The sequence below is a fragment of the Melozone crissalis genome, unplaced genomic scaffold (assembly GCF_028551555.1).
Source record: "Melozone crissalis strain CALT ecotype California unplaced genomic scaffold, PUWL_Pcris_2 ptg000036l_1, whole genome shotgun sequence".
NCBI lineage: Eukaryota > Metazoa > Chordata > Aves > Passeriformes > Passerellidae > Melozone > Melozone crissalis.
The window spans coordinates 8,911,942-8,934,598 of record NW_026535814.1 but is presented as its reverse complement, the minus strand read 5'-3'; the positions used below and the strand labels follow the sequence as shown (position 1 = coordinate 8,934,598).

Genomic DNA, 22,657 nt, shown 5'->3' with positions numbered 1-22,657 from the left:
GCGCTGCTGCGCCTGCGCGGAGGGGCCGCGCGCGGGCCCGCCATGGCGGCGGCGGCGCTGCGGCCGCGGGTGGCGGCGCTGGGCCAGCGGCTCGGCCCGCCCGGGGCCCGCGGTGAGCAGGGAGCGGGGACGGGGAAGGGGGCGGCGCGGGCGGCCCCGAGGGCGTCTTCGCAAACGGTGTGTGCGCTTGGGAGCATCAGAGCCTGGCCGCGGATGGCCTTAATTTAATCATGAAAGGTGCTGTCTGACAGATGACTGGCCTGCTTCAGTGCTGTATTATTATTATTCAGCCGCTCTTGAAGATGCCCCAAGGATGGATAGGAAAGCCATGTGGAAAAGAAGAGTGAGTAAGGCTAAGGGAGCTTTGTGTTCTTCCCTCAGATACCTTCTTAGCGAAAGGCTCTGCTAATCTGGACAAGCTGAAGGACCTATGCAACGAAGGGAAAGAAAATCCTTCCGCGCTTTTTCAGCTCTATACCCAGGTACATTGTTACGGACATCAAACTGCCTTTCAAGAAAATGCGTGTAGGGTGTGGGAGACGGTTTGGTGTAAAAAGGAGGGTGGGGCAGAAAGGCGGCTCAGTTACTTGGGGGTGTGTGGTGAGCGTCTCTGAAGCACTGAACCGCTTCGGACTTGGATAACTTGGAGTCCTTCGTGCTGTTACTTTAGGGACAGAAGGGGGTTTGGCCTGACAGTAACCATCACCAGTCCTTCAATACTTCCAACTTGCACATTTTGTAAACTAAATGTTAAAAAATACCTTCGAATTGTAGTGTTTTATAAACTAACAAGTTTTCTATGTTACAACACACATCCGCTTGATTATTTTGACAGGAGCATTTCTGCCTTGTATATGTTCTTGTTTTCATAGGCTGTCTTAGACATCACATATTTTGAGGAAAACCAGCTTGTGGATGAAGATTTTCCAGAAGAATCTGCCTTGCCAAAACTTAAAGAACTTATTTCTGTTCTTTCAGAACCAGAAGACCTAGTGAGGGAATGCGGCATAAAAGAAGTGAGTAGCCGGACGACGAATTATTTCATTGTTTAAAAACAAAAAATCTGAAATGGGACATAGTATTTGTATTTTTGATGGGCAGAATTTAAAGTGTTTTGAAGCATTTGGAAGTCTTTTTGGTATTTAAATAGGGATTCCTGAAAATATCGTTTCAAATGCCTTGTTGTGTGCTCAGAATTTCTCTTGCTATCATTTGATGATTCCACAGGCAGTTAACTCCTATTTGACCTACAGTGATAGGTTAGGCTAGCCTTGTCTCTCTGAGTGCTGCTGTCAAACACAGCCCCTGAAATAAGAGATTTACACATTTGCATGTGTGCCAGTGCATATAAGTAGTTCAGGTGGTTTATTTTTGTGTTAGACCCGTTTGTTGGATTTTATTTCAGCCCCTCAACATCCTTGGTGCAGAGTTGTTAGAATGTCTTTACTGGAGAAAAGGAGCCCTGCTTTACATGTATTGCCACACAGCAAAAGAAAGGAGTGAATGGGTACAAGAAAACATTGCCACGTTTAAAAAGGTACAGGAGATGAAAATGTTCTGTGGGCTTTAAAGTTTGACTCTTCACTTTTAAAATATGGCTGGGTTTTTTGTTCTGGTTTTTTTTTTTTCTTTAATTAGGATTTTAGGGCTTCATAGGAAGAAGTATTTCTGCGTATCATTAATTTAACGAGAACTTATCTTTTCCTCCTTTTTAACTGTACTCAGTGTCTTCATGATGGAGTTCAGTACTTGATGAAGATGCTTAGCTTTAGACGCCCTCTTCAGCTAGATGAAGATATCTCACTTCAGGATAAAGACACAGCTAGATTACTCAGTGAAGGTAAAAAAAAACCCAAAAAATAACTCCAGGAAACCTTTTAACCCACTCCTCTTAATAACTGGTTCACTTTATGAAATGCTTTTTTGCATGTGTTTATTGTTTGACCTAATTTATGTTCAAGACTTGACACTTTTTTGAACAAGAAGATAATAAATGAGGCAAATAAGCAGGCAAGAGTGTCCCCCCCTTTCTTTTTAAACTCCTGAATTTTAGGACGTGTCAGCGCTCATTTTCCTGGTGTTTTATGAGTGCACTGCAGGGAGGTGAACTGAGGCAATGAGGGTTTGATGCACAGTAGTGTTTTATGCTGGCAGTGTTTATGCACAGTATTTTATTGTGAACCATCCAGTTCACCATTGTCAGATGCTTAGGGCACAAATATGACTGCAGAGGGTGCCAGAGGTTCACATATTGATCTTCCCTTTTAGCTCTAGGACAGTAGGAGTACAAACACAATTACAGATTTCATACAGGTGTAAAAACTGGATGCAGAATTGGTTAAATTTGGCAAATGTTCTTTGTCCCCACTTTCTGTAGCTTTATGTAAGTTTCATTCCTGTTGAGCTTTTCTAGGAGGATCTGAGGCTGCATTAGTGTGATGCAGGTGGGGTGATTCCAGCTCTACTCTGACTGTAGCAGGATATGCAGCACCTTCTTGTTTAATTTCATCTGAAAGTGGCATTGCTGCTATACAGCTCCATAATGTAAAGTCAAGTTGTGGATTTATTTAGCAGGATTTTTTTTTTTTTGGTGAAAGACACACGTGTGCCTTTGAATTCAAATACTAATAAAGCTTCTCTGGTTAACCTGAGTTAAGATGACCTCAGACAGTATCTCTTAGGCTTAAACTGTGGGAGGCACAGAAATACTCCAGAGTAAATATATACAGTCATGCCTGTGCCAAAGAGGCTGTAAAGAAATACTGACACTTTATGCGATAATTAGGCAAACAAAACTATAGAAATAATATTTACATGGCAGTCTTAAAAGATTTTAACATTATGGAGGGCCAAACTGGACAGAGGAATGAGCACGGTCTTGATCCATGATTTTCTTCTGGGCATTATATATTTATATAATTATATACTTATGCTGTCTTTTTGGAATTTTCTTCCCCATTGTTACTGAAAAAGAATTAACAAGCTGTGTAATTTTCTGTAGCAGAACGATAAAGTACTTGATCTAAATTATTTTTGCAGGTATATTTAGTGACACACACTTACTGGCAATGATGTACAGTGGAGAAATGTGCTACTGGGGACTGAAACACTGTGGAGAAGGGAAGCAGGAAAGCCTTGAGTCAATAGATCCTGTGTCTAACAGTGACCCGGGCAGCAGATCACAGAGCATATCGCTGGATTTCCAAGAAACGGGGAGAAACATGTTAACAAAGTATGTGGCCGTATGTGAGGGACCCTTAAAAGGTCAAGGGTGGAACACAACAACTGCAAAACAAATGCTGCATTACTTTGTGAAATCTCACAACTAAGATCCACTGCGTCGTCTGTGCTAGAAGAAAACTCGTGACATAAGAGCAGTCTTCGTCACTGACTTATTTTCTTTTTGATTTTTTTTTTCCAACCGAAATGTATACTTCCGTTGCATTAAAAACTTGCTTTCCAAGGACTCCCGGACCGTGGTCCAAAGTGCAGTGCGGTGCTGGGGCGTGGGTGCGGCAGCCGCCGTGGGCAGCGCCGGGGCGCGGTGCCGGAGCGGGGCGCGGTGCCGGAGCGGGGCGCGGTGCCGGAGCGGTGACAGCGGTGCCGGAGCGGTGACAACGGTGCCGGAGCGGTGACAGCGGTGCCGGAGCGGTGACAACGGTGCCGGAGCGGGGCGCGGTGCCGGCGGTGCCGGAGCGTGCGCGGCGCTGCGCGGGGGCGGTGCCATGGCGGCGGCGGCGGAGCCGCGCGGTGCCGGCCTGGAGGCCGCGGTGCGGGGTGGGCTGCGCCTCCTCCGGGAGCGCTGGATGCGGAGCACCGCGCCCGCCCCGCCGCCGGCGCCCCCGGACGGCGCGGGGGGAGAGAGCGCCCTGCAAACGCTGCCGGTGAGCGGGGCCCGGTGCGGCGGGGAAGGGGGGGCAGAGCGCTGCATCCCACCCCGTCCTCCTGCACTGCTCAATTCGGGAGTTCTTAAACCGCTGCTCTCAATGGTTTTCAGATCGACGTGCAGCTGAACATCATGTCCTTCCTCTCGCCCCAAGATTTGTGCCGTTTGGGAAGCACGAGTTGTTACTGGAGGGCAGCTGTGCAAGACCCGTTGTTATGGAGGTATTTTCTCCTGCGGGATCTTCCCTCTTGGACATCTGTTGATTGGAAATCACTTCCAGATGAGGAAATTTTTAATAAAGCCTTTTCAGAGGTCAGCGACAATGAACTGTATGATTACATGGCAGTGTAAGTATCTCCATATTCTCTTACATTACTTCCAAGTGTGCCTACAGCAAGCAGTATATTCAGCCCACAGGCATGTTTCATATTTACTTTAGAAATAAAGTAAATATTTATTTTAGAAATAAAGCTCTGCTGTAAGCTGCTGTTTAAATGTTGATGTGTCTCAAATCCATTGTTTATTTTGGAAATACAATTTCCTGTTGCTCTATGGTCTGGTCAGCTCTTTCTGTTTGGAACTCAACAAGAATGTAAAACATTGTAAAAAAGACAACGGTAATGCTATAAAAAATTGCAGCTTTTTGTAAACTGTCTGTCTGCTGTGGCACAGAAATACTGCTTACTGTTGATCTTGATAAAGAAGTGTTCTTTGCTCTCAGTGCCATGGCAGTTATTTTCATAAAAGTGCCAAGAAGTCTTCAAACTACAGTGAGTGAAATGAATCTTCATTGTTTTTCATGTTATTTGGAAGACCTAATAATAAAAAAGTGCACAGAATGTGCACAGAATAACAAGTTGTATTGTTTTAGGTCTGATTGTTAAAGGCTGTAAGACGAAGACTGATTTCAGATAGTATAGGTGAAAAGCATAGCAACACAATAAATATGTTCGGATGACTGAGAAGAACTCTTAAAACAAGTTAGTTTGTGGTGATTTCTTTTCTAAACTTCATTTAGTTCCTTTGATTTGCAGTAGTGGTCTGTAGATTTGTTTGGGACTTCTGATTTATTTGCAGTTATATTTTCCAAAGGTGGTCCTTAACACGTTGCTTTGTGGTAAGTGCACTACATTCTGCCATCTCTGTGCCCTTCATTCTCTTTTAGTAGGTGGGAGCAGTACCCACAGAATTTGACCTGCAAAATATGGACTGATTTTGAAATTGGGTTTAAATCTGTTTAGGTGTGAATCACTAATTTGAAACCATTTGTCACTGATTTCCACTGTGTCTACACACACTTAGCTGTTTTGCTCATCTCAACTGAAACATTTCAGTGTGGTATAAAAGAGCCCACATATGATGCTTCCTTTAAGTGGGGTTTGTTCAGCAGCAGCCTACCATGGCTCCAGAAGCAAACTGAAACTGCTGCTCTAGGATGTCTTGTTTTTCTTCATCTCAATTACGAGTCTTTCCATGCCTTCTAGCATCCACACCAAACGAGCATCTAAGTTTGCAGACAACACTTGTGTCCTTCCACAGCTTGCATGCTTTCTGACTACAGGGAAAATGTTTATTTTCAAGTGGTTACTTACTATAAACACAAAATAATTTCATTAAGGTTTAAAATGCAATCAGCCGGCTCATTTTTAAAATTACATTTTTAATGTGACTCTTCTGCTTTGATGTTATTTTTCCTATGTTGTGTTTTCAGTGAGGTTTGAAAGTCGTGATTGTTATTTTATTTTTAAATAAACTGAAAGATTTGTAGATAGAAGTGTACTGAGGTCCAAAAAGTCAGTATTTGGACTTTAGAAGAACTGATGCTTTTGCCTGCTTTGTACTGCTGCTTGAAACCATCAGTTTGGAACTTTTTAATTTTTGACCTATGCTTTGAGTTGTACCAGTTGCAAAGCATAAGAAATGTGGGACCTAAATTAATTTGTTTGATTAATACCTCTTCTGTATTTTGTGTTTAATTTCTAGTTGCATCTATTTTAAACAGATATAAAAGGAGCTGTCCTGAGGGTAGAAGAAGTTTGAAATCGATCCGTCCCCGGTATGGGACTGTGACTTCCTTTTTGCAATCACTGGTCACTCAGGCAGAACCTCGCTTTGCTATGTTTGGGCCAGGTTTGGAAGAGCTGGACAACTCTTTAGTACAAAAGATGATGACATGCCCAGAAATTCTGCTGGTAGCTGGCCTACCTCAGAGACAAATTCATGGTAATGATGGTTTTGGCTTTTGGCCTTCTTGTTTCCTAAAAAGATATAACACAAAAAAACTTTGAGGAAGAAATGAAGAAAAGGAACAATTTTTTTGTATCCTTAAAATTCAGTAGAATCATGGTAAAAACAAACCAATTTCTGATGTGTTCAGATGGATAAATGCAGCAAACATTTGGGACAAATTAATAGCTTCAGTGAATTTATTATTAAATTTGGAACATTGTCTGAAGAATCCTTTTGCTCCTTGTACTTCTATTTTCATCCAAAATTCCGTGTCACTGCTGCTGTTGTGATCAATAAATGCAGACAAGCCTTTCTATCAGTACTGCTTGCAGTAAGTGGCTAAAAAAGACCTTTGTGACTTTACACAGGAACTCAAGGCTGATCCTTATACTATTCTGTATTCTGATATCAAATTATGTAAATTTTACTTAGAAGAGTTAGAGGAGCAGGTGGGGGATTTTCTATGTTTTAAAGAGTAGCTTTGAAAGTCTAATTTGACTTCAGTCCAAGCCAGAGACAAAAATGTGTTACTCTTTAACTAACAGTTATTTCATCACAGCAGAAGTCAAATAATTAAACTGTATTTATAGGAAGCATTACAATTATTTTTAGTGGGGTTTTTTTTCTCTCATATGTCCTTTCCATGTAGATTGTCATAAGCAGACTGGAGCCTTTTCTATGCCAGTTTCAGCTAATAAATACAAGTCTGGTTCCTTTCTGTTGTAGATTTCTAGCTCCAATTCTAATAATCAGAAATACGGAAATGGTTTTAATACCTTTGACTGGATTTTCATGAAATTAAAAGTCTGATCAATTGGAGCATGTATAAAGTTTAATTGTAAAATAGTAAATCTTCTACCCCTAAGAGTAATATCTAGGTTTGAATATATTCATTTTGTAGCACCACTGGAATTTTTGAACTACCACTTAGTTGTATTCAGTTGCCAAATAGCTGTAATCTCATAGATTCATTTTTTCCCTGTAGGAATTGGATCAGGAGTCAGTTTTCAGTTTAACAACAATCAAAAATTCAATATTGTGACATTGTATTCCACCACGAGGTAAGATAAGATCTGTTCTCCACCAAATGAACAGTACAGTTTCTAATTTATTTTAGAGTTTTCGTATTTTTGTCCTGTGACTTTTCATGTGCACTTTCTCATGCATGAATATCCTTTATAAATTGAAGTTTCAATGCATGCCTTTGATTTTCCTTTCTTTTTTCAACCACTGAGTTTTCTCATTGAAGTAAAAAGCTTTTCAAAACAGTCTATGTAGTAAAGGTGTTCAACATGCACATTACAGGTGTATCTATCCCTCTTAATACCTTGGTTGAGTCCCTTTGGAAACACTCGTATGCACTCATCCTGGAGTGTATTTTCATAAGCATCTCGCAGTTTGCCAACCATCTCTCAGAAAGAAAGGAGAGCAGGAAGGGGCAGGGAGAAATGAAACCATTTTTCTGGCTGAATCCATTTTCCTGTCCCTTTCCTGCACTGCCTAGACTTTCAAGATTCTCTTTTGGTGTTCTCAGCTAACCTGACCACTGAAATATCTTTCAGTGTGGAAAGGAGGAGAGCAAGGGAGGAGCAAGCTGTTGCTGTGAATAAGATGTTTTACCAAGAGAACAGCACAGTAGGGAACCAGCAAGCCATGCACTACAGTGTAATAGCTCAAGTGAGGAAGGTGTGCGAAGTAGTTGATGGATTCATTTATGTTGCTAATGCAGAAGCTCATAGAGGTAAGGAGTTTCTCTTTATATTTTGTGAATAACTGGTGTGTTAGGTTACAAAGAATATGCAATACATCAAAATCCATGTTCTGATCCTTTAAAAATCTGCTGTTTCTTCATGTTGAAGAGGTCTCCTACTCTAGACACTCTCATCAACATGTTAGGGATTGTGGCCCCTTGTTTTGTTTATGGCACATACTGATATGGTTGCTATCTAAATTACATGTGGGAAATCACATGGATTAAAAAACAAAAAAAACCCCATGGGTATGTATAGGAGAAACTTGAAAATGTATTGTGTGTGCTGTGGAAACAACCTTTACCTGGAAAACAGTAAAAAATGCAATTAGTCTAAATCAGTTTAGTCCTGTGAAATGAAAATCCAAATAACAATTCCGGTAGTTGTCTTTACATTCATCAGCTTTGAATGGAGGAAAAGGGCTGTCTCAGAAAAGAGACAGGCAAAAAACTTTGAAGGGACACACTAAGAGAAAAGTGCATTCAGTAGGGAAAGGCTGCTGACTGTGCAGTGTGTGGATACTTCTGAATGGCTTGTTGGAATTTTGATCTCTGTGAGGTACTCAGAAAACACTCTGATGTTAGGATTGAAATAGGCTGCTTGAAATAGGTAGAATCTATGGAGATCTTTAACATACAAATGTCATCAATATCTGTGTAACATAAGGGCAGATGAGTAAGTCTTGTGATAAGCAAAACAAGATCATTTGGCCCTTCCAGCCCTCTGTCTAAGTGCCTCTGAAATAAAAAACAAAAAAAAAAAAAAAACCAATGGAAACACCTTATTTTTTTGCATATACTTAAGACTCATATATTAAAAATTGTTTCTTAGCACATGATCGTCAGGAGGAGCTGGCTCGTATTTCGGCAATGATTGATCCAGCCCTCGGGCCTCCGAACAGACCTCTGCTGGTTTTGTCCTGTGTGTCTGACATCGGTGTGGAAAGAATTCCGTGTGTTTACGTGGCACATCAGTTGCAACTTAATCTGCTGCATCAGCCCTGGATGGTACTTGCTCTTAAACCTTTATTTTCTGTTCAACTGCAGTTTAAATTTAATTTAAGCTCTCAAGTTCCTTAACTATATCTACCTAAGCAAGAGTGCAGCTTTCAACACTAGTACATGAGCTTTCCATTCAAGTGAAAGATTTTGTTTCTCTGCTGCTCCAAAATGAATTATTAGCTTGTCTGAAAACAAGAAGCTTAAGTGACTTGCCCAAAAGCACACAACAGACTTAAGATGGAGCAAGAATGTAAGGAAGGACAAATTATGGTCTTGAAGGGAGTAAGGAAACTTCAGTTCATTTAAATCTAAATTTCCTGAGTCACAGCTTTGGACACAAGATAGATTTTTAGGACATTTTTAAAAGACTGTTTACTGTCACTCAGTTGATGTGATGTCTTAAGTTTTTGACAGATCAGTTTTCTATCTAGGATGTGAGGTCTTGAACCTGGTTTTTTATGTTTGTAAAGGACAGTATCTATCAGCATGGTTCAGCCACACAAAATGCATTTTTGTTGATGTTGTGTAGCTGAGGAATAACTTAACTAGAAAAAAATCCTAATTGAGGTAATTCCTTTGTTTTCATAAGGAAAATGTTTATAGGCTTTTTACAAAACATACCATTTATAATAGCCACTGGATGGGATATTACAAAATCTGAGTGTTAATGATGCATAGAAGTCTAAAGCTCTAAAGTGGCAGTTTTACTTTTAAGAGTAACAAGATTTTTCAAGTGGATTGCCAACTGTAAAGTAAATGTAATCTTCCAAAACAGCTGATGAAACAATTGAAAAAAAATTCACCTCTGATACTAAGAGTGAAAGCTTTCTTAACATGACGGGGTTTTTTTGTTTTCTTACTTTTATAAAACCTTTTTTTGTCTAAGGGACCTTTACACTAGTGATAAAAATTTAGATTTGATATGAGTGTTTCTGACTTAACAGATAGACACAGAGTGATATTAAAATACTGTTAGATCCTGCTAGCTGTTACCTCTAATACAATAACTTTTAATTTTAATTTTATTTTCACAGATGCAGGACACTGTAGCTGCAACTTTAGATGGACTGCTAAATGGAATTGAGTGGCTCTTGGAAGAAGCAAATTGTAAAAGTGCCCAGTAGTAGGATTAGGCTTTGTTGCCCTGTATAAACCTTTTGATGTTTTCCCTTTCGGTTAAAGTAAGAATCTTGTCCTTCCTGCCAGAGTACTGTCAGAAGGGAAAACTAATAAGGCAGACCTGTATATATTTCACTGCACATACTTAAATCCTTAACATTTTTCCAAAATTAGAAGTACAAGTAGGATTGCCTCGATTCTAGATGCAACGAAGAAGTGATTTGAAGGGACAATCTTGAGTGTTTTATTGTTTTTCTCTCCTTTCAACCAGAAGCCTTAAGAGTACAATCTTTTCCAATATATCTGATGGTCTAATATCTTCTATAAATAAATATGTAACACTACATTAGTTTATCAGTACAGCCCTATCACACATTTAGTAAATATATTCAATGGAGATCTTTACAGTGATACTTCCTGACCGAAGAAAACATACTGCAGGTTGTACAGTAGGAGGTTGACAGAAAGACAGTAACTCTTGAATTTAGAAAAGTGAGTTCCCCTGAATTTTTCTAGAAAAAATGCCTAGACAAAAAATAGTGGGGGGAATTTTCAGCCCAGACCAAATTTCTTAGAAGCAAACAAACACTGTTGCATATGAATTGTTGTTTCTTTGTCGTGATCTTACTTAAACCAACCACAATAGACTTCAGCATCTTTTTCTTTCTGTTACACTGAAAACATTACCTTGAACTGGATATTCCTCTGATTCCATGAACAAATGTTAAACAGGATCATTTGGGACTTTTTTGCATACACAGACTATCAAGTTTCCCAAATAGTTGTGGCCATTTGCAGATATGAATTATACCTGTCTTGAAATTTTCTATGCATTTGCAAATAGTTTTATGAAAAGCAAAGCAACATTTTAAAGCTGGAAATTGTGTTTTCCATATAGATGTCTTTCAGGATAATCATCATCTTCCACCTTTTCATGTTTTTACTATTGGGTGAATGTTCAGAAACTTCACTTGGATTTCTTGCAGAGCATTTATTTGCTTTATTCTGGGCTTTTTGTTTTATTTTGTCCTATCATCATGGAAATTCAAGTGTCTCATAGCTTTTTCTTGGAACCCTAGATAAATGATTACATAACACACATACAGCTGTAACTGCCCTCAGTCTGGGATACTTGAGTGATGATCAACACAACCATGTCAGAAACATTCTGTTTGAGATGATGTTTGGGATTTTTTAATGAACTAGAAAGTATCTCCTTTTTTTTCATCTTTATGCAAAATTAATCCATTTTCCCAGATTTTTTGGTGTCTCCTAATCAGGGACACATGAGAGTTTAAAAGAAAATCCAAAGGAACATTACAATGAAAATTCTGTGGTTTATACTTTTTTTTTTTTAATAGTGTATGTGTTTTGCCCTTTGAAACAGAGCAGACCCAACAGATTTAAGTGTTTGGAGTAAAATTCCATGCTTTGTGACTGGGTGTATGAGATTTTCCTCCTAATCACATTAATTTCATAGTGGTCTGTTTGTATGGGATTGAATGGAGCAACCTGATTCTGTGTTTGCAACTACAAATATGCAGGGGTTATGGAAGATCCTCTTTCTACTTTCTTCATCAGGAATAAATACTTTTTTAAAGAATGATATTTAGAGTCTTCCTGTGTGAGTTAATCCCCTTACAGGTGTGTCATCTATAGTTATTAATAAACAAGGTTATTGTATGTTACCAGTTTAATTAAGATAACTCACTGTCATTTCAAAGGATTAGGATAATGTAGAGTATGTAGTTTTTCTGAAAGATCTGTTAGATTAACTTAAAGCTAGAATACCTATCAGAATTACAGGTTTTAAGGGTGTAGTCTAGAAAACACAGTGGGCATGAGAAGTCTGTACAGTCACAGAGCTCCATGATTAAATGCTGTGGTGGATCAGCAAGGCAAGGAAGATGAGCATGGACACTGTCCAAAGGAGCAGCTGGGGTGCACAGAGATAGGCTGTGGAAGAGGCAACCAGCTTGTTGAGCATATACAGCAAATAGTTGAAGAGATGCACTGCCTTTTACATTTGACAATTTCTCCTATTTCAGTTCCTGAGTCTGCTGAATTTAGAAGCATAGAAATCATTTAAGCTTGGGACTGCCATTTTTAGAAAGTCAAAAATAGTTGGATATGGAATATTAGAACATGACTTAAGTGTATCTCAAAACTTTGTAATGTAAAAAGAAAACTACTTAAAAAAAAAACAAACTGATTGGTTTTGTATTTATCAGAGTAGATGCAACTGTGATGGGTTTGTGAAAAATCAAACCAGGACCTGGATCCCAGGAATCTTGCTTTCCTAGGGATGAAGGATTTGTACCCACTGAGGCAGGATGTTTATCTAAGCAGTGGTCACAAAATAAGAGATTAAAATTACAAAATTACAATATATGTGATTTATAAGAAAACTCAGTTACTGAGACTTCACCTGAGCTGCTTTCAAAAAAAGACAGTGGCCATGGGGATGCTAATTTTCAAATCTTTGAAAATTTAAATAACAAAAATGCCTGCTGCCAGCCCCAGAGCAGTGCCTGGTGGCACCTGTCAGGCTCTCAGACAGAGGCAGCACGCTGTCACTGGTGAGATGTCTTGCACGTTATGATGATAATGGACCAGCCCTGGATCTAAGCATGAATGTCAGGACCCTTCCAGCTGCAGCTTCAGAAGGAGCTGTGGCTCTCTGTGTGTCCTGCAGGATGGCATTGCTGATCTGCATCAGCACTGATGCTGTCCAGGCACATCCCTACACCCTTTACCAAAATTCCTCCAAGTAATCAATTGCACTCGCTGCTCAGAAATGCAGGAAGCGGGTGCAGTTATAGAAAGACCTTTGGGAAAATTGAAATGCTTTTCAAAGGCTCATAGATGGGGAATATGCTGCCTTTTAATCTGGTGGGTATTGTCAATATCACTTTGTATGGCAGCATGAATATCACAGCTGAAAAGAACAGATGTAGTTGCTGTCAGAAGACGTATGGAAATAATCATTGGCATTATTGCAAAGTGATTGGTGTCTGTAATTTATTGTGTTTTTTACGCCACTCTAGCACTAGTGGTTCTGGATAAATTCCTTGTCTCAAATACAGGAGTAGAGAAATAACATTCTTTGTTCAGTTACAGAATGTGATATAGCTAGAGCCTATACTTAAACCTCAGAGGATGTCTGAACAAAGGCTGCCCTCAGTTGTCTTAGGAGGATGAAACTGCAATCAAGAATGTAGGTAGTATATATATATGCATAGAGCAGAGACCCGCCAAACAACAAAACATGATGGGTCTGGATAAGGGGAATGTAGTGAAACATTCCTCAGCTTTAGCCAGGGCCCCGTGGAGAATCTATATAGTAGAAATGCTACACAGCAGCAAAGAAGCTTCCTGACTCCAGGGACATCCGCCCTATAACCTATCCCTACAGGCATGTAAGGCAATATCTTGTTAACCCTACCATCGGTCATTTATGATCCTTCTAACCTTTTGCCATTGGTCAGGATTGGAACCGGGCCAAGGGTATAAAAGTAGCATACTGTACCCCTTCTAACTCGGAAGAAGAAGTGCTGAGACCCTTCATGGACCCCTCCAATAAAGCCATACTCGTGGAACAGCCAGTGTCTTCTCCTTCTCCTCTCTCTACCGTCTGCTGGAGCCTCAAGCCCAGGAAAAAAGCTACCTAGCAAGCAAAGCTGAAATCATAAGAGCTGGCTAATCACTAAGAGCTGAATATCCCCCTGCTTGCTAGGTGCTGACCTGCGGCCTTGGTCTGAGTGAGCTGGCCTCTGGCACTCAGTCCCCTTGGGGGCTGAGCTCTGGAGCTGGAAATAGCTTGCCTAGGATAAGACAAATTAAGGTTCATTTAGGGGAATATCTAAGAACCAGTGAGATTAGATATCTCCTTCTCCAGCATTACCGCATCTCTGCTGAGCAGCTGTTGGCAGGTACCAGTCTGGGCATTACTGGCCAAGGTTCCTGAGCAGCCACTCTCTTAGGATTCTGTCAGGACCCAGGACATCCCTCTGGCTGTCCTGAGCAGCCACGACCCCTGCCAGGGGTCTCAGAGACCCTGGCACAGAGCCCAAAAATGCCTGTGGTTTTCATTATGACCCGTTTGCAAGTTACCAACCTTAGATGATCTGCAAGCCGTGACAAATTAAGTAGAATGATAGTGAATTTATCACTGGGTGGAAAAGTAGATTTTGGGGTTTCTAGAATGGAGGTTCAGGGGCCAAGATGGAGGGATCTGGGCATGTCCTGCCTTTATACTTCCTCTTCTTGGTCTCCATCTTCTGCTGTGATGTTGGCACTTTTAGATTGGTTTAGAGTAGAAGCTCACTGTCTAACATAGGTGATAAGTATTGGAAAGTAATTGTAAACATTGTATACATAGTTTTTAGTATAAAGACATAACATTGCTCCAGAGGCAGGCAGAGTGCCTCTGACTGTCATGGTGAGAGGACCTCAGCAGGACAGGAGAAGGAATTTTATAGATAAGGAGCAATAAGCAACCTTGAGACCAAGAAATGAAGAGCCCTGACTCCTTCTTCAAGCGCCGGGCTGGGAAAAGAGACTTTCCAACTTTTCTCGGGTCACTCTGACCAGCTAGACATCACGACAGGGTTCCTTCCTCCAGCCTCTTAAATGTCTTAGTGACACTTTGCTGGATTCTCTGCAGAGAGAGTCCAGCAAAGTGCAGGCTTAAAACTGGACACCCTCCAGATTCAGAACTACAAGTCCTGGGCAGAGGGGAATTGAGCACTTGTCCTCAGCGTAGCCTTCATCACTGTGTGGGCACACTACTGAATCCAGGTTCCCTGGTCTCCCAGGGCCTCAGGTCTCCTTTTTGGAGCTGCTCCCAAACCAGTCACCTGTCCTGCACATGTGCAGAGTGCTCTCTGCTGGGGGCAGGACTTTGCATCAGGAAGGCTCTGAATCACCTCTTAGCCCACAGGATGGGCTAACAGTATTCTCACTTGCAGTATTTCTGGCTGTCCTTGCCCAAGGAGCCTACTGTCTCTGGGAACACCAGCCTGCATGTGACAGCACACAGAATCAGTCACCTCATGGGAAAAAATAGGCATTCAGTCTTTTTCTGAAGGCTGAAATCAATCAAGCCATTTGCTCCATCAAAAGAAAGTTGAACAATACTAGTCTTAGAGTCTCAAAATTAATTCCTCCATAGTATGCAAACTACTGGTAGACAAGAGCTGTAAGTATATGAAGCTCTGATATAGTTCTAGAAATAGATTTCACCCAGTTCTGTGAAGTGTTTCACTGTGAAGTAATCCTGATGAGAACCCATAAAGACCTACTGTACTCATGAAATTATTTAATACTACTCTTTACAAAGTGATAACAAAAATTCACAGCTTTCTCACATAAGAATAAAGGAACTGCTGTCATTACACATTAACTGAGGACCGAGGGTTGTATTTCCTAATCTCTTAATCTGTGGTGCTTTGTTGATAAAGGAATATAATTTTGGTGTGGCATCTCTCATGTCTTCCCCACAAACTTAAATTATGAACACATTTCATGCCTGATACCACACTTTCCATAACTGTGAACATAAAAGGGCTACACATCAAGAACAAAAGCAAGCCTTTTTCTCTATTTGAACCAAATAACCTTTTGTAGAAGGTTTTTCACAAGTTTCCTAAATGTAACTAGAAACACCTGTTGCTTAGAACTTCCTCTCATAAGAGCAATGGTGTTAACAGCCAATTCCCTTAGACATTCAACTGGCTTAAGCTTAAATTTTGTGAAGATTTAAAACAGTGTCCATACCTTTAGTTCATATGAAAGAAATAGGTTAAATCTGATCTGCATATGTGCTGTACATTAAATTAATGGGATAAATGAAATTTTTTCTTGACCCTGAATAATGAGGATTTAAGTAATGAATTACCTGAGAATCCTCTTTTATGACTATAACACTTACACATCACACATCCAGACCTTGGGCAGTATAGCATAAGGATGCACTGACACAGCTATACATTAAGCTTCTTTGAAAAACTACAAGCTATTAATGCAAGCAAGAAAATAAATGCAAATTACACGTTTAACTGACAATATTAAAGGAATCCTATGGGGGTTTATTTTCAAAATTAGAGAGTCAAAATTTGTCAAAATATATATTATTGAAAGCAATGAACCCAGTTATCTAATTACTGCTACATTTCTCTAAAACAAGAGAGGACCCTGAGTATAATCAATACATGGTTGAATTATGTACTTGAATTCAAGCATTTTTCAGTCTTTTGTCGAAAAGAATTGCTGCTGAGCCAATATCAATATCCTTCTTTTCATCTGAGATTTGAACTGCTTTTAGGCTCACTATAACAAAAAATGTTCTACCAAAGATTTATGTTTTCCAGCTTTATTTTGCCACAACTATGGAGTTAATATAAATAAGCTGGTGTGCATACACACATTTTGATCCCCCACTATTCTCTGATCGCTTGTTCCAGTCACAAGTAGCTAATAACATAGATATAAACTGAAAAATAAATGGCTGAAAGGACATATTGCTGTGAAGAATTCTGGGGGTGTCTTGGTATGCCTGAAGGATTAAATAGTTTGAGGGTCCCAACTGAAAAGGAGGCATTGGAAACTGCTGCCACAGTACCCAGGATTCACGGCAGGCAATTAAAATCAACAACCACGGAAAATTCTGGCTAACATATAACCTGATACTGATGTTTCCACAGTGCCTATTATCTATGGGTGTCCCTGCTGCCCCCTGAGTGACATCCTCAAGCTAGCATGCTCAGCCAGCTCCTGTCTTACTTCTCCCACAGTGGTACCTTCCATGCATCTCTGGTCCCTAAGCATTCCAGCACAGCAGTTTCCTTCCTGATCTCTAGTCTGTGCATCAGAATAAATTCATTGCCCTGATCTGTGATTTGTTGAGCAGATAATTGTGAAGTTAGGGGTGGGAGAGAATGCAGAGCTGTGCTTCAGCTGAACCATGTGAGATCCTGCACTCAGAGGTGCAGCTATATGCCAGGAATCCTATCCTAACTCTAATCACTTTCTGGGCATATAAATTTACCCCATATTTGAGCACACAGAGTTGCATACACCAGGAGAAATGAAGGTCTTGGAATGTTTGAAAAACATCCGCAGAATTTCAATGGTTATGGCACAATATGCAGTGAAATCCATGAAGTCTGATCTTGTATTCTTAGTGAAAATGCTGCTTGGATATTTCTGTGTATTTATATGCTGCTAATTTGGTTTTCTTTTAAGCACATCAAAGTGGAATGAAGGTAACTGGATATTGGAATATCAGTGTTGTCACAATATTCCCTGCAATGGCAAGAAACCTCAGGTTGCTCCTGAGTAGGACTTGCAACATACCCAGGGGCTGTCAAGCTTCAAATTATCTGCATGCAGGTAGAAGCTGGCGCAGCAATTAGGGCATCACTCCTCAGAACAGATATCATTTTCCTGACACCTCGGAAATACCTAACTAGACTGCCTGAAAGTTGTCTCCAATTAGATACTGTATTCAGAAAAAATTAGCAGTTCTTGAAAAACTGTAAGAAGGTCCAATCTTATTCCAAAATAAGAGTACTTTCTTCATTTGAAGTGGGTCAAACTATGCCAGAAGGACATACCCCTTTTCTGGGAAAAGAGCATCAGCACACTGGATTTATACTCTGGGATAAAGTATTGTAAAACAGTCTCAGAGTAAATTCTCAGAAGGTAAGCCTTAAATGACAATGTCCTGTAGGATAAACAAATACTGTATTTCCAAAATAGAGATACAATTAGCTAATCATTGAATTAAGTCTTTTTATTTCTTTCTGGATCATTGTTCGATGCAGTGACAAGGCCTCTGTGAAACACACATCCTGGCCTCAGCAAGCTGTGGGCCATGCTTGCACAGGACTTTAATTGCAGCACATCCCAAAGAGATGCACGAGGGCAGTGATTGTACCTTGGCAGCGCTGTATGGTTACGGGTCACACTGTCCATCCCAGCCGGCAGCAATCCATACCAAGGAGTGCATAACAATGCAGCCTCGTCTCTTCTGAGGCTCCAGAGCACTGGACCCACCCAAATCCTGAAATTTACTCCCAGTCACATTGATAAAGAGCCAGAACCAGTTCCTAAATAGAGCATCGATGTAGCCTGAACCCACTAAAATACATTCCTGCTGTCTCAAGTCAAGAGAGGGTTGCGATCCTCTGACTCACTTAAGTAGATCAAAGAATTGCTAAAAATTCTCCCCCGTATTTGTTCCCAAGGTTTCTGAAGACAGGTTTTCATTGCACAACTACTCAAGGATACCTAAGTAGGATGTTGTTGAGAGTATCTAGAGATCCAAAGTCCCTATGCAGAGTCAAAGAGAGAGATCACCAGAGAGCCTTTTGGAGATTTTGTGCTACTCTAGCATGTTGCAGCACCACTGCTCCTAAGATTTTGGTTTATAATATTTCATTCTTTTCTTTGTTTTAGGTCTTTGAGACAGACTGAAAGTCTTGTGTAAAAAAAGTGCTCAGTTAATACTCCTAGCTTATACTCTGCCTTTGTCTGGATACTTGCAATATTCTGTTCTGCTTGTTGCTATCAATCACACACAGAAGTCACAGTGCTGTTCCCTTGGCAAATTGCCCCACAGTTTGGAGAATAATAAGAGGTTCCTGTACAGACTGTTTATTTCAAAGTTTAGGAAATCAAACTGCATTTCTGCAAAAAATATAACAAAGGCAGTGTTATTAGTCCTTTAAAATGCCTAATGTGGTGTAGAATCTGACTACTAATTCAGACTCTTCAAGTACCACATGTGTGAGAACGATCATCTAACTCAGTAGTACTCACATACCTGAAATTTAGCATGTGAGCCTTTGCAAAATGAATCTTACTTTTCCTTTAGAAAGTATGAAAGATACATATGTATATATATAGATACATATAAAAGCTCTTTTTTTTTTTTCTTATTCAGTTGAAGTATTCTAGTTAGGTGGATGCTAAAACTCTCGGTTTATTTGATTGTATGGGTAACTGACTGTATGGCTAATTCCAATGTCAGAAACTGAGCACTGCAATTCACCTAATACTGTGCTCACCACTTCCCCTCTGGGCAGAAAAAGAAACATCCTTTTCTTACTTTGGGGTTGGTGCAGTGATTTTCCCTCTAGGGAATTTCTACAAGCCTGTGGTTCTGCTATTGGCATAACTGAATCTACAGCATAATGAAGAATATCCCTAACCAGGGCAAGCTAGAAGAACTTTCTTTCATGATTAAACAAAAATGAATTAGCAGCATAATTTTCAGTCAGAAAAACAGACACCAATCAATACCAGTGACTGGGGGAAATGCTGCTATTTACTTTGATTATTTACTCTATTTACTTTGATTCAAAAACCAAATACATTTTTATTGATCTGCACCTGGACACCTCTTCCAGTAACTGTCATTCTCCTCTTCCTTGCTTCCAACCCTGCTTGCAAGGGGTTTGACCAGAATGAAGAGGGGCGTATCTCATATGCTTCATATCCTGGTTGTTTTCCAGTCCCAACAGCTGCATTTTACTCACTTTCTTTCACTACCTGTACTTCTCAAAGTTGCACCTTCCATGGGTTTTCCAGACTTTCCAGTCTCCTTTCACTTCTCTGACTGCTTCTCACATCCTTGTTTCTTCAGTATTGGTCATTTATACAAGGTCTTTGCATTGGCTGTGGTTGGTTAGTCTACCATCTCTAGCTGACAGATGTAACATGTACAGTGACTGGACATAAAATATATTTTCCTGGCCCATAACACATTTGTTTTTCAGATATTCTGAAGCAGTCATGATATCTTAGCATTTATTAGCACTAATAGTTTCTCCTCCTTGTCCTTTTTTGTGTGGCTGTCTCTTTTCTTTTTGCACATTTTAAAAGCCCAGCTCATCTATCATCTCTTTATGTAGGTGAATCTTGGTTTCTCTTTATCAAATTCTCTGTATTCTCTCAGATTTTTTTTTTTTTTTATTTCTGCAGCACCTACTGTTCTCAGCCAGAGGCATGGGAGTAACTTGAGCAAGGTACTGTTCAAACAAAAAGCAGGAAAATAGATCTTACTTCAGTGCAGTTATTTAAGGTAAGAAACACAGGCGGATAAAAGTAAGTGGGAGTGCTTGGATTGGATGAGTGGGTGACTCAGTACAGTAATACAGGCATCACAGTAAAACAAAACTTTTAAGAATTTTTCTGTATTGATGCACTTCTTTTCTGATATTGGTTTAGTTAAGCAGTGATCTTCCAAGTGTCTCAGGATTGTCCATTTCTTCCTACCCTCACAGCGGCTTCTTTAATTTCTCTAACAAAAACTGACTGTGTAAACTCTCACTGCTCATTCTTTCATTTTATTATGAAGAATCAAAGACTTTTTCCTGTTATATCAGTAACTCAAGGGAAGTGAGAAGAAGCTGCAAAATCTATCATGTGAAAATACAATTTACTTAAGTCTGGTAGCTGAAAAATATATTTAGAAATGCTCTACCTGAATAGCTCTTTTATGATTTCTAGATCCCACTCTTGATGATCCTCAGTTTCATACACTTTGAATAGTGTACTACCCTTGAAAAGGCTTTGTTTCTGGGCCATGCAGCAATTCTGTTGGCTAACAGGAAATAATAAAAATTGAAGCTGAAACCTAAAGTGAAAACATGAGCTGCGGACTGAGGAAGATTGCAGTCACTTAGCCAATGAGTATTGAGCAGCTGTTGTGTGAAACAATATATAGAAACATAAATATGACAAGCTTGCTAAATAAAAGTGGAACAACATGTAGCCATACTGGTGTGATTGTTGTTACTCAGCTGACTCTCTGCGGGACCCTCTTCAGAGGAACAGCAAACAACAGCATGGAGATGGCACCAAAGACCCCTACAGCAAAGATTAAACTGTCCCGTCACCAGATCACAGACCAGCCCGAGTGCCGCACCATACCCTAGATAACAAGGCTGCTACTTCAACAGCAAATACTAAGCAGAACTCTGAATGCTCCCTTTCTTTTACCTTTCTCCTTTCTCTGCCCCAAAATCCCCATCTCCCCCACCTGTACACCCTGGGCTGTTCCTCTCTCCCTGGTCATGGGGGACGTTTAGGTAAGTAATGCAAAGCTTCCAGCCACTAGAAAGCTGGACATGCCTCTGCAAAAAAACACATCTTAAAGACAAGAGAAACCCAGAAACATCCTCATTTTCCTTCCAGCCTGGGAACGAGCAACAAGGCCGACCTGGCCCCTGTCCTGGCTGGGGCGGGCCAGGCAGGCTGTGCCGCAGGGCAGGGCCCCTCTCTGGGGAGCCCACCAGGCCCCATCCCGGCCAGGCCGAGCCCCAGCAGCTGCCAGGCCCTGGCCTGTTGTGGTGTGCTTTTCCTTAATGGTTTGATCCTGTTCCCTCAATGTTGTTGGTTTTACCTACCAGTTATCTATCATATCCTACGATCTGCCCCTGTTCAAGAATGTTCCCTTTCTTCCCTCCTACCACTTGTTAATCCTCCCTTGTCCCAACCCCTTGCCTGGAAGTCCCCTTTGGAAATCCCTAACCTTTGACACCCCATTGTTCATGTGACCTGTTCTCATCCCTTTGTTTTCCTCATTGGTCTGTGAATTGTAAACTCCACCTTGTGTTCCTCCCCAGCTCTCTTGTTCTTGGTCCCCAACCCTAAACTCCACCCTCCTTCTGTCCCTTAAAACCCATTACCCAGCCTGTGTTCTAGGTGCTTGCCTCTGGTCAGCATTTGAGTTAATAAATCCTCAGATTTCCAAGCAAAGCCTGTCCTGTCTGTCATCCACATTGATCTGCAGTCACTAGTTGGGGATTGCAGGGCCCCGGGAGAGTGTCACCCCTTGTTCATGTGTGCATCAGAGTGTGCCACGTGACACTGGCTGAAGCAGGGCCGGTCCATGCCTGTTAACATCTTGCTGCCAAGTCCCCTCCCCACAGCGTGGCGTTGTGCAAGGCTGCATATGGCTGCGGCCAGAGGCAGCCCTGCAGCCCACACGGAGTGGCCCTGCAGCTGGAATTGAAGGCAGAGAAAAGCAAAGAGCAGCCACGGAGCCAATCCTGACACAGCCCCGGTCCCAGTTCCCACTGCAAGCACTGAGTGACCATCTGCAGGCCCTGGGCGAGATGTTAACTCTTTCAGTGCTTCAGTGGAAGAAAGGAATAAGATGCAAGCATGTAAAGGACCAACATGAAAACAGTGAAGTCAGTGAAGAAGAAGTCAAGTACCAGATGGGAGCAATGAGGAGATGCCTTGATCTTGGGGCTGAAACCCTCTTGCAGAGCTGTGGAGAAAAGACTGTTTCCCCGTAACACATGAAAGTCATTGGGAGATAAAGGGTTCAATTTGATATGAAGCAAAGGCCTCCATGCCAAAGTAAGCAGATGTTAAAATAGCTGTGATCCTATGAGAAGTTTGAAGAGAGAAAGAAAGTAGTTCTTGTGTCCCCAGCAGGAGGAGGAGGAGGAGGGGAAGGAGGAGCAGGAGGAGCAGGAGGAGCAGGAGGAGCAGGAGGAGCAGGAGCAGTACGAGAAGGAGAAGGAGAAGGAGAAGGAGAAGGAGAAGGAGAACGAGAACGAGAACGAGAACGAGAAGGAGAACAAGAAGAAGAAGAACAAGAACAAGAAAAACAAGAACAAGAACAAGACGAACAAGAACAAGAAGAACAAGAA

General features: G+C 41.0%; 2 protein-coding genes across 3 annotated transcripts; both read left to right on the top strand.

Annotated features, from left to right (window-relative positions):
- The first annotated feature begins 42 nt into the window (after nt 1-42).
- Nucleotides 43-3,505, top strand: RIMOC1 (RAB7A interacting MON1-CCZ1 complex subunit 1). The gene is made up of 6 exons (XM_054283509.1): nt 43-112; nt 382-482; nt 873-1,016; nt 1,406-1,537; nt 1,726-1,840; nt 3,040-3,505. The coding sequence occupies exons 1-6, from the start codon at nt 43-45 to the stop codon at nt 3,327-3,329; spliced, it is 852 nt and encodes a 283-aa protein (XP_054139484.1). The 3' UTR covers nt 3,330-3,505.
- On the top strand, nt 3,155-12,174 carry FBXO4 (F-box protein 4). 2 transcript variants are annotated; one of them, XM_054283507.1, is made up of 7 exons: nt 3,155-3,232; nt 3,998-4,233; nt 5,889-6,109; nt 7,101-7,176; nt 7,678-7,856; nt 8,698-8,873; nt 9,902-12,173. In XM_054283507.1, exons 2-7 carry the CDS (start codon nt 4,019-4,021, stop codon nt 9,989-9,991), a joined length of 957 nt encoding a protein of 318 aa, XP_054139482.1. In that variant the 5' UTR covers nt 3,155-3,232; nt 3,998-4,018; the 3' UTR covers nt 9,992-12,173. The 2 variants fall into 2 exon arrangements, with proteins under 2 accessions (XP_054139482.1, XP_054139483.1); XM_054283508.1 differs by lacking the exon at nt 3,155-3,232 and having other exon boundaries at nt 9,902-12,174.
- The last annotated feature ends 10,483 nt before the right edge of the window (nt 12,175-22,657 follow it).

What these genes read in the sequence shown, in the direction of transcription:
- RIMOC1 (XM_054283509.1), top strand. Translation starts at nt 43, where the DNA reads ATGGCGGCGGCGGCGCTGCGGCCGCGGGTGGCGGCGCTGGGCCAGCGG. An exon ending in CGGCCCGCCCGGGGCCCGCG is followed by an intron (nt 113 to 381) that starts GTGAGCAGGGAG and finishes TTCTTCCCTCAG; the next exon opens with ATACCTTCTTAGCGAAAGGC. An exon ending in TTTTTCAGCTCTATACCCAG is followed by an intron (nt 483 to 872) that starts GTACATTGTTAC and finishes TTGTTTTCATAG; the next exon opens with GCTGTCTTAGACATCACATA.
- FBXO4 (XM_054283508.1), top strand. Translation starts at nt 4,019, where the DNA reads ATGTCCTTCCTCTCGCCCCAAGATTTGTGCCGTTTGGGAAGCACGAGT. An exon ending in CTGTATGATTACATGGCAGT is followed by an intron (nt 4,234 to 5,888) that starts GTAAGTATCTCC and finishes TATTTTAAACAG; the next exon opens with ATATAAAAGGAGCTGTCCTG. An exon ending in ACATTGTATTCCACCACGAG is followed by an intron (nt 7,177 to 7,677) that starts GTAAGATAAGAT and finishes AATATCTTTCAG; the next exon opens with TGTGGAAAGGAGGAGAGCAA.